The sequence below is a fragment of the Phaethon aethereus genome (genome assembly GCF_964289735.1).
Source record: "Phaethon aethereus genome assembly, chromosome: 29".
NCBI lineage: Eukaryota > Metazoa > Chordata > Aves > Phaethontiformes > Phaethontidae > Phaethon > Phaethon aethereus.
In genome coordinates this window covers 1,933,977-1,944,896 of record NC_138605.1, presented here as the reverse complement: position 1 = coordinate 1,944,896, position 10,920 = coordinate 1,933,977, and the positions used below count along the sequence as shown (strand labels likewise).

General features: G+C 48.5%; 2 protein-coding genes across 2 annotated transcripts; both read right to left on the bottom strand.

The window, feature by feature from the left end:
- Positions 1-2,766: 2,766 nt before the first annotated feature.
- Positions 2,767-4,968, bottom strand: HOXC5 (homeobox C5; the record flags this gene model as incomplete). Its single annotated transcript, XM_082011907.1, has 2 exons — positions 2,767-3,760; positions 4,524-4,968. The coding sequence occupies 2 exons, from the start codon at positions 4,966-4,968 to the stop codon at positions 3,546-3,548; spliced, it is 660 nt and encodes a 219-aa protein (XP_081868033.1). The 3' UTR covers positions 2,767-3,545.
- Positions 4,969-5,802: 834 nt separating this feature from the next.
- On the bottom strand, positions 5,803-9,888 carry HOXC6 (homeobox C6; the record flags this gene model as incomplete). The annotated part of the gene is made up of 2 exons (XM_082011897.1): positions 5,803-8,702; positions 9,489-9,888. The coding sequence occupies 2 exons, from the start codon at positions 9,886-9,888 to the stop codon at positions 8,389-8,391; spliced, it is 714 nt and encodes a 237-aa protein (XP_081868023.1). The 3' UTR covers positions 5,803-8,388.
- Positions 9,889-10,920: the final 1,032 nt, after the last annotated feature.

Genomic DNA, 10,920 nt, shown 5'->3' with positions numbered 1-10,920 from the left:
AATAAAAAGGCAAATCTCTTCCAGACAGCACCAGCAACAACATCCACCAAACACCCACCAGTCCTCAGGAAAGTGCCCCTTAAAGAGGAGAGGGATGAGGGGTGCAGAGAGCCCCCCCGGCCCCTCTCTCCCCCCCTCCCCGGGCAGGAGAAGCCGATAATTAATCATAAGTAGCCGCACTCCGCTCCGCAGGGTGGAAATGCGAAAGTTTGAGATTTAAAGTGGGTTTTGGGGTGTTTGGGGGTTGCTTTTTTTCCCTTTTTCTTTTTGTTTTTCCCCCTGCTCTCGCAGATAAAACACGCGTGGTCTGGTTAACCCTTGCCTTGACAAACCCAAGCTGCCTTGACAGCTTCCCGGTTAAAAAGGAAAGGAAAAAGGTGGTGGTAGAGTGCGAAATGTAATCAGAATAAAAAATAATAACCCAGAGACGCTGCAATAATACCGGTGAGAGTGAGGGGAAGACATTGCTTAAGAGAAAATTGAACGGAATAACGAGCAATTACCAGTACACGCCGAGAGGGTTTTGTGCCTGAACAACCAGTCAATAGATTTACACAGCATGGGGAAAATATAAAAACCGGGGGAAAAAAAAAAAAAAAGAGATTATTGGAAGCGCTCCCGAGCCCTCCCTGAAATCACCCCAGGCCCCGAGAGTGGGGGAGCCCCTCTTAGATAGGCAGAAAATAAATGTGCCAGGCGAGTCTTGCTTGCCTTTGCAGTGTTTCACTCCAAACGGACGGGAAAATGACAGTAGAGACGCCAAAACAAAAAAAAAAAAAAAAGGAAAAAAAAGAGGATTTTTACCCGCTGACTGTTAAACGACAGTAAAATTCAATATATTTGCGGCTCGCAACTCGCCAAATAACCAGAACCCAACATCCACGAATACCAACCACCAAATAAAATGATAATAATTCAAATAAAAGCCCTGGGAGATGGGGGGGTGCCTCATTTGAGCACGCTGTGCTAATTGTACCCCTAAAGGCAGCCGGAGCCGCTGCTGGAAGAAACTTTTGTTTTGCAGGTTCAGGAAATGGTTCCGTTGTTTCCCATGTGTAAAGGAAATCCTATAAAGTTTTATGGAGCTTATTGGCTTCCCCCAGCATTTGTTTTCGCCTGTGAAGAGCTGGCAGGACACAGGAGGAGTGACCCCGCGTGTGCGTGTCTGGGCGCGCAGCGGAGCCAGCTCCCGCGGGAAAAAAAAAAAAAAAAAAAAATATATATAGGTTGTGCCCTATGCAAATACGCTGGAACACGTATAAACGTGGTGCACTCGGCGGGGCACGAGTGGGTTTTGGAGGAGGGGGGGTGTCTGCAGCCACCCTATGCCTCCGTGGGTGGAAGACACGTAGCGACCCGCCACGAAGGTTGTTCTCAGCCCCGCGCCTGTGCCATATGGCTGTAGGGCTGGAGAAGCCCATATGGACCGAGGTGTGAGCCCCCGGGACGTATGGACACCCTATGGAAGGCGGGTTTCCACCCCGGGGGCAGAGCCCACGTGTTCCACATTAGGCCCCTCCACCTTAGCGGAGACAGACAATAATATATAGATTTTTTTTTTTTTTAGAGAGCAATATATATCTACTTAAAAAGCCAAGAAAGAGGGTGCAGCCCCCGCTCCCCCCCAGCCTCCCTGGGGGCTGCTCCCCTTGCGGAGGGGGTTTACAACAGAGCCCCCAACCACACCAAGCAGCTCCCCCCCGCCCCCGCATCCCCATCCCAGTCACCTCCAGTCAGGCACTGGGACCTCCTTCCCGCACCCAGGTGCTGCCCAATCTGCGGGCAGAGGCAGCAGCCGCGAGATTTTGGGGCAAAATCATTTAATCCCGACTATACATTGGGGAGAGAAGGGGGGGGAGGAGAGAGGAACAGAGAGAGAAGGTAATTTTAATCCAATATTCCTATTAAAATGCCATCTGCCAGGCGAGGACACCAGCCTGCAATGAAAAGCCTGGGAAAAAATAAGAATAAAAAAGTCCGAGCTGGGACAGGGAGCAGCTCACCTTCCTCGGGCCCAGCCAAATTTAATCACCAAATTAAAACACCCTTTTTTTTCCCCTTTCTCCGTGCTCTGGGAAATAGGAAAAGCAGCACGTACCTTTTCCAGGGTGGGGGAGAGGGATCCTCTAAGCTAAAGCATCCCTTCATCCCTCCTGAAATCTGCTTTTTTTTTTTTTTTTTGGTATAACCAAAAATAAAAATATTTCACCAACAAAAATCAATACTTTGCCAAAGTAGCAGGGGAGCAGAAAACTGCTCCAAGGCGGGGAAGGAGCACAGAAATATCTGCCCGGCGCGCCAACTTTTGTATTATTTACTGTTTATTCCATATGACAAAATAGAAGTTTCATCGCCCTTTCGCAGACGAAACGACAACTAATAAATATACCGACTGCATCATTTGGGGGGGGCGGGTAAAAGAAGTTACTGCAACGGACCGAATTTAGACAGAGATGTACAAATTGGGGCTCGCCTTGGCTTTTTTTTTTCCTTTTTTTTTTTTTTGTTTTTGTTTTTAATATATATCTTAGCATTTAGCAAATCTACATTAATTACGCAACAAATAAATACACAATAATATTAAGTCCAGAGGTTATTTCTCCCTCCCCCGCCTCCCATGCTGCACTTTTCTGCCCGGAGATTTCAGAGGAGCTGCGCAAACCGGGCCCCCCCCCCCCCGAACCCCCCCCCCAGTCTATTAATTTCTTTTATATGCAAATAATAATAAAATGATGCCATCCGAGTCCCAACACGCAAATACACACCAAGGACACCCCCCGCCCTCCCCCGGCGCCTCGCCGGGGTTTTAGAAGGGGATTTTAGGGGTTTCCGAGCCCCAGAGAGGGGCAATATTTTTCTTTCCGACTGGGGAGAGCCACAGCATCTTTTTTCCGGGCAATTCCCAGCAATTCCCAATAATTTCCTTCTCCCGTCAGGGCGAGCGGAGAGCGAGGCTGGGACTTCACAAAACTTACGGGTTTTGGGGGGGTGTCCCCCACTTATTTTCCTTTTTTTTTTTTTCCTTTCTTCACCAGCTCTTTTTTTCATTTTTCCTATAACTATTGCGATTTTTAGAGCCGAGAGGACACGACCCAGCCACCCTGCGGATTTTTTTTTTTTTTCAAAAACCTTTTCGGTGTGGTTTTTTTCTTTTTCCGGGGGGATTTTTCCCCCAAAGAGCGCACAGGTTAGGACACTTAGTAGGAACCTAAAGAGCGAGACACCGATTTTTTTTGCATGAAGCTAACAGCGGGGTTGGGTTTGTTGGTTAGTGGGGTTTTGGTTTGTTTGTTTTTTTGTTGTTTTTTTTTTTTTTTTGCATACTAATAAGAGATCTCCTTTGTCTGAGGGATTTGTGAGGGTACGGACCAGAGTCCACCCAGCAGCTCCCTCCCTCCCCACCCCAAAAATCAAAGTTTCCTCAAGGTAGCTTCCACCAGAAGCGATGGGGAAAAAACCCAAACAACCCAACAACAACAACAACAACCACCAAAAAAAAAAACCCAACCCAAAAGCAGGGGACCCCCCATCTCCTGCAATCCCACCTAAAGAGCCTCTTTGCTTTTCAACTTGGAATCTTTCTTCCACTTCATCCTCCGGTTTTGAAACCAGATTTTGATTTGTCTCTCGTTCAGGCAGAGGTTGTTGGCGATCTCAATGCGCCTCCGTCGGGTCAGGTATCTGTTAAAATGAAATTCTTTCTCTAGTTCCAGAGTTTGGTAGCGGGTGTAGCTGGTTCGGGAGCGTTTACCGTCCGTTTCTAGGGGAAAAAAATAAAATAAAATAGAATATATATATATATAAAAAAAGGGGGAGACACCGCATGAAAAGCCAAAGCAATTCTGGATGGATTTTAAATTTTTTATTAATTTTTTGGGGTGTGTGTGAAATGGTAAAAGCCTGTTACAACTCTGGGCTATACAGAAGTTTGCTGCGGGCACGCAGGGAGTGAAGCAGCCTGAAATCCTTCATTCCCCAACACCTTCAGCCCCCCAAGTCCCCCCCTTCCTTTCTAAAGCCTAGATCAAACGCATGTAGATGAGCCAGAAGTGAACCTGTTTCCTCCCGGACAATAAGGAATTGTACAAAGGAGGGAAACGTCTTTTCTTGGAGATCTTGTCCTTCCCCCCCCCAGCCCTGGGAAGGTGGAGGGGAAAAAATCTCTCCACGCTTTCCCTCCCTTTCGCTTCTGGTGTCCTTTTTTTTTTTTTTTTAAAGCTCACCCTCCAAGAACATGTGTATTTCAAGTTATTTTTAACCCCCCCTTCCCAAAAAAATGGAATATTGCCTTTTATACACGTTTTGTTTCTATGATCCAATTATGCTGTCATAAATTTGGGCGTATATAGCCTCTAAGCCTTTTAGTGGACAGTTTTACGAGCAATTGATGCCTTAGTCGTAAAATTTACGACCTCAGGTTTTTTATTATTTGCCCCGTATGGCCTATAAAAACCCAAGGCAAAAAAAAAAAAAAAAAAAAAAAAAATCCTGTGAAACAAAAAATCAAGAAGTGAAAGTTTTACCATGGCTCATGTGTAGTTTGGTCATCCAGGGGTAAATTTGTGGAGGTTGTTGCTGCTGCAGTTGTGGTCCTCCTTGTTGTGCTGTTTGCACTGGTTCGGCTTTGATTTCACCCGAGCTCTTAGATCTCTCCTCCAGCGTCGTGTTAGCACTCTTCTGACTGTAAATCCCGGGATTTAGGGATGCTTGATCGTCTCTGGCTAAAGGATGCCCTGAAGAACCCATGACCGTGCAGGAAGGTCGCTCGGGGTTAGCTCGGGGGGTCGCAGACATGTCCAAGCTGGCAGCCCCGGAGGAGGGGGGGGTGATGCTTAGATCCAAGCCACCGTAGCGGTACCTGGGTGGCTGAACCTCAGGCACACTTCCATAATTTCCATAACTTTGCATGGCATAGGCAGGAACAGGGGGACTTTGCTTATAAAACGAATTGGCGACGTAAGAACTCATGGCGGAGGAGGGGAGGGAAAAAAAAATAAAAAAAAGGGGGGGAAAAGAAAATTTGGGGAGGGGGGATGTTTTTTCCTCTTTTTTTCTTCTTTTTTTCCCCTCTTTTTTCTTCTTTTTTTCCTCCTCTTTTTTTTTTTCTCCCCTTTTTTCCTTTTCTTTTTTGGTTTTGTTTTTTTCTTTTTTTTTTTTTTGGTTGGTTTTTGGTTTTGTTGGGGTTTTTTTTTTGGTGCAACCGCTTTGATTCGGGTGATTTGTGGCCCTTTGAAGTTCAGGGGTGGGGGGTGAAGGGGTTGGTGGTGGGGTGTGGGAGGGGGGGGGAGGCCGCGTTTTGTTCCTCCTAAAAAGTGCAGAATTTATAGGTGGGGATTCTTCTTTCTCTTTTTCCCCCCCTATACGCGCTGCCCAAATATGGGGTACCGAGGTGGCGTCACGTGACGGCGCCGGCCACTCATCAATCCGCCGCGATGACCCCGGCGGTGATCGATGGGCGCCCGCGGAAGGCGCCGCGGGGCGGGGGGGCGCGGGGGGTTGCGCGGGGGGGCGCGGGCGGAGCGCGCCGCGGGACGGCGAGGCGGCAGCGGCACCTAGCGCTGCTCCGCGGCAGCGCACCGCCTGCTCCGCGCCCCCCCCCCCGCCCGCGCACCGCACCGCCCCCGCGGAGAGGGAGGAGGAGGAGGAGGAGGAGGAGGCGGCAGCAGCGCGCAGGCTGGGGTCCGAGCTCCCTCCGCGCACGGCTCCGCGCTTTTCAAAAGATTTATTTAATATTTTAGGCTTGCGGTTTGGGTTTTTTTCATCCTTGCGCGCGGTTCGGCCCGCTGTGTTTCTGCCGTCCCAAAATCGCAGCTGCGCGGGTCAGGGGGGAGGAAAAACCGACCCCCACCACACACAACCAGCCTGGTTTGGGGAGGGGGTTATGGTTTTGTTTTTTTTTTCCTTTTTCCCCTCTCTTTTCGGCGGGTGCAAGCGGGAGGGGAAGCTCGCAGCGGCGCGTTACCTCCGCGGCACTTTCGAGCGCGTTTTTTGTTTTGTTTTTTTTTTCTTTGAAGGACGCCCGTTCCCCCCGTTTTGGGGAGGGTGGGGTGGTCTGAGCGTTCCGCGAGGGCTGCTCCTCACGCGTGGAGCTCCTCCAATGCGCCAAAGTTTACCAGCCTGTTACCTTTCCCCCCATGCCACCCCCCCCCTCCCCAAAATTGGAATTTATTGCCGGCAGAAGCCTGGATCTTCCTCTGCTGCTCGCTGGAGAAACCAGCCCCGCTCTTCAAAGGGCGAAAGGGAAATAAATACCTTCAAATCGGCATTTCCAGCCCTGCCTCCTGCTCCGGAGCGGGAAAAGGGGGGGGGGTGCGGTGGGAAAGGGGCAGCTCCGAGCCCCCCCAGCCCGTTTCGGGCTCTGTCTTGCAGACCTGAGCACGTTTTCTTTCTGTTCCGTCTCCATTCAACAGCCAGAGAATGCCTTGAATGCGCTGGGTGTTACATATCGCCTTCGTCCCCTCTATAGGCGCTGAATTATATATGTGTGGTTGTGGATATAGGTTTGGGTTTTTGGTGGTGTGGTGGTTTGGTGTTTGGGTTTTTTTTTTTTTTGTCCTTTTTTTTTTTTCTTTCCTTTTGGGAAATTCAAGCCGGTTTACACCCAGGGAGCCTCCTGCTCCCCGGCCAGGTCGTTACCCTCTTGCAAAACGCTCTTGGCTTCTCCTTTTTGGTGCTGTTTGCTTGCTTTCTTTCGTTTTAAGAGAGATTTATTCTTTTTTTTTTTTTTTCTTTCCGTCTTTTCCTGCGCCTTGTAAAAATCGCCTGCACATTCCAGGCTGGAGACGAGCAAAGGATGGGCTGAAAAAAACCTCCCCAGGCTGCTTTTTTTTTTTTTTCCCCTGGTTATGGTCACTTAACATCAAATCCTGGTTGTTTCATTAAAAAAAAAAAACAAAACAACAAAACAAACAAACTTGAAAGGGACTAAGCTGCTTTCAGGGAAATCTCCCTGGCTAAACGCTACCTACTGAACAGCCCAGCAAATATTAGAGCAGTGACAAAGAGGCGAGAAAAATGCATTTTTTTTATCCAGCCTTCGCAATGGGTTATCCGAGCCTGCGATCCACAGCAGCAGGGGTTGTTTCCCAGCGTTATATCCACAATTTTCGTTCTCTTTAAGGATGAGTTTCTGGATAAAAGTGACTCCCCCCCCTCCCTGGAAAGGTTTATTGGGTCGAAATAAGTCGGGGGAGGGAGGGAGGGGGGGAGTGGGTCCTTCCGCAGAGCTGGGGGATTCTCAGCTGTGTACAGCTCAAATTAAATCAAAATAATAATAAAGAAAGAAGCAGAACCTTTGACCTGGTATTTGACTGAAGAGGGTGCAATAAGAAATATATACTGTTTTGAACTTTGGAAATCCATTTTTAATCATGAAGCGAGAGGAATGGCATAGATTCCTGATGCCACCGAACAATACAGTAACAAGACTAATTCAAGGAGACAAAGCAAAATGTAATTTCCCCCCCCCCCTTTTTTTTTTTGGAATACTCTTGAATGAGAGAGGTACGAAGGAGGGAGAAAAAGGAGAGAGGGAGCTGATTTTCAGGAACAACACACAGAAGATAAGTGAACTTTCTAACAGGCTGTTATCAACACGAAAGGTTTTGACTGAAGCTCAGAGGCCATTCTATAAACTTTAAAAATAATATTCAGTTTTTATTAAATACTCAACATAGTCCTCTGGACATGACCTTTATACATGAGAGGGTGTAACACAAGATATTTTTTTTTTATTTATTTATTTTTTTCCTTGTCTACTGCTATAGAACTCCATTCACTTTATACTGTGGAACATTACAGTGCTAAACATAAATATAAATACAGGTACCACAAACACAGTTAAAAATATTCACACAGAAACTGTCACAGTTTGTAGTATGCAGTGATGAGCCCAGGTATCTGCTTAAATACAAGGAGGATGCTCTTGGAAATGCTATATTTAGGTGGAAGGAGCTTTCTCAGGGAAATCAGATTTTTTTTTTCACCAGGGGAGGAAGAATTGCTCTGGCGGGGGGGGGCGGGAGGAGGAGAAGCGGCTGGGCAGAGTCCGACCCGGCAGAGCGGAGGGTGGATGCCCAATTTTGGGGGGGGGGGGCGGAGGGGGGAGTGTGCGGCTTGAAACAGTCTTATCCCGAGTTAGATAAATAGGCGATGGCGGAGATGCGGGCTGGGGGGGGTCACTGGGGAGAGCGAGGGGGGACACACGCCGTGGTAACGGTGGGGAGGGGGTGTCCCCCACTTCCACCTTCTTTTTTTACGCCCCCTCCCTTCAATTATTATTATTTTTTATTCTTTTTTTTTTTTTAACGTAGCCAAACATTGTGCCAGTGATAAATACGGGGGGGTGAGGGGGTCCGGGGGGGGTCCTGCCGCCGAGCTGTCACTTTTTCACTCCTTCTGCTTCTCCTCCTCTGTCTCTTCTCGCTTCTCCTCCTTGGCCAAGCTGTCGGCGGCGGCGGCGGCGGCCCCCCCCCCAGCTCCGGAGAGGGTTGAACTCAAATTACTTTCTTTTTTCCATTTCATCCTTCGATTTTGGAACCAGATTTTAATCTGCCGCTCCGTCAGGCAGAGAGCGTTGGCGATTTCAATCCGCCTCCGCCGGGTCAGGTACCGGTTGAAGTGAAATTCCTTTTCCAGCTCCAGGGTTTGGTAACGGGAATAAATCTGGCGGCCCCGCCGGCGGTCGGCCCCGTAGCCCACTCCTAGGGATGCCGAGACAAAACAGACTAAAAATCGTCAGCCCGGTAGAACGCGGGGCGCGGAGAAAGGGGGGGGAGAGAGAGGGAGCGCACGACACCCGCACCCGCGCAAGCCCCTCCGCCCCCGCGCAACCCCGCGCCCGCCCCGCTCCTCCCCCCCACACACACACACCCCACCCGCGGCCCCCTGCCCCCTCCCCAGCAACCCCCCCCCCGGAAAAAAATATTAAAAAATATAAAATATCTCTTTCCCCCCCCCTTTTTTTTTTTATTTTATTAAATTAACCCTGTGCGCGCAGCGTTTTCTCCCGGGTCATTTTCTCCCGGGATGCTGCTCCCCGCCCCCCCCCCCCCCCCGTTTTCTTTTTTCCCACATTATTTCTGCCAATTGGAGGATTTGGGGGAGCCGGGGCGGGGGGTGACTGGGGGGAGCGGGAGCTTCCCCCGGCCCCTCATCGTGCGGGGAACCCGCCACCGCCGCACTTCCCGCACCCGTCATTAAAACTTATTTTTACCCCGGTAATATTTTGTGTTTAACTCCCGAGCAGAGCTCGCTGCACTTTATTATGGATATTTTACACTCTCGAAGTCTTTTAATTAGAAAGAGCATAACAAGCCATATTTGCTTGCAACAACTTAACAAATAAAAGGCCTGTAGCTGCAACTGTGAAGGAGCTATATTATTGTTTTTATGGGGCCATAAAAAGTCGCTCAGCCTGTTCTGCTAGGGAGAAGGTCGTAAAGATGGTTCAGTTTATTTAATTTATATCTCCGAGCTGTAAAACTTACCACTGTGGGAGTTCATACGCTGCATCCATGGGTATATTTGAATGCTAGTTTTTTGTTCTTGCGAAGTGTTCCTGTTTTGGTCACTGGTAAAATCCTGTGCGATTGATGTCTGTGTATTATGTCCCATAGAATTTTGCCTGCAGCTAGAAAGCATGTCTTTTTCTTGGTAAAAAGCATTAGATCCATAGTCATAAGGTCCTCGGCTGGAGCTAAACACAACATTATCTTGCGGTGAATAAAAAGGAGAAGAATAAATCCGGTTTTGAGCAACGGCTGCTCCATAAGTAGAAAAATGCCTGACAGGGTCATAGGCAGTTGAATTGAGGGCTACGTTGGGAAGCACCTCTTGGCCACTGGTTAGATGGCAGGATAAAGATGGGTTTGTAAAATAGGAATTCATATCGTCCTCTATACCTGGCTGTGTGATTTCTTTAATATTTATTTCTGTCTCCAGTTTGTAGTCTGAACTAGATTGTTATAGGGAAGGCTCTGCTCCAGGACAGACAAAATGACAAAGTCAGCTGACCCGGGGGGAGCCAATGGGGAGGCGGGTGTCAAAAAGGGAAAAAATTGCTTTTGCTTCTGTTGATTCCCTAGTTGAAACTAAGTGGGCATGGAAAGTAAGTCCTGCACCCCCAAAACCCCCCCGGCACCCCCGGGGCGCCGGGGGACGGGGAGGATGCGGTGGGGAGCGCTCCCGCAGCCAGGGCTGGGGGTTCTGCCGGGGGGGGCGGCTGGGCTGGCAGGGGGGGTGGCACCAATTTCTTAAACCAGGCTTAACTTTTCCTCCCCCCCCTCCACCCCCCTTTTCTGCTAATGGACCCTGAGGTTTGGAAGTACCGTCTGTGTGTCTGTGCATTATGTTGCTCGTGTTTTGTTTTGTGTGTGGGGTGTGTGTGTGTTTTGTTTTGTTTTTTTTTTTTTAAAGAAATGTTTGCTTAATATCTTGTAATAAACCAGCTCAGAATTCACAGTAATAAATCTCAGATGTCCACAGAATATTAAGCCATAAATTACTCTCCTTCCCCCCCCCCCCACCTTCTTGTTCTCATGTAGCATTGGTCAATATTGATGGAATCAAATGGTTGTGTTCCTGATGAGAAAATATTACATAAAGAGAGGGGGGAAAACATGGCGACTTCTGAATTGATAACGTGTTTCAGAGCCTTCCCAAAGTATGTCTTGGGGAGGGGAGAGGATAAAAAAAAAAAGAAGACATGCAGAAAAGCAACACCCAACATTGCAAACTCACGTATAGGCTGGAAGTTAGATTTCTCCTCTAGTTTGACATTTCTCCCCTCAAACGTTTCCCTGCTAATTTTCAATGCTAGAGGATATTTACATTTTCAACAACAACTACAGCAACAGGGGGAAAAAAAAAAGGAAAAAAAAAAGAGGATTTCTGTGATGGAGAGCGATGGGGAGCCTGGGC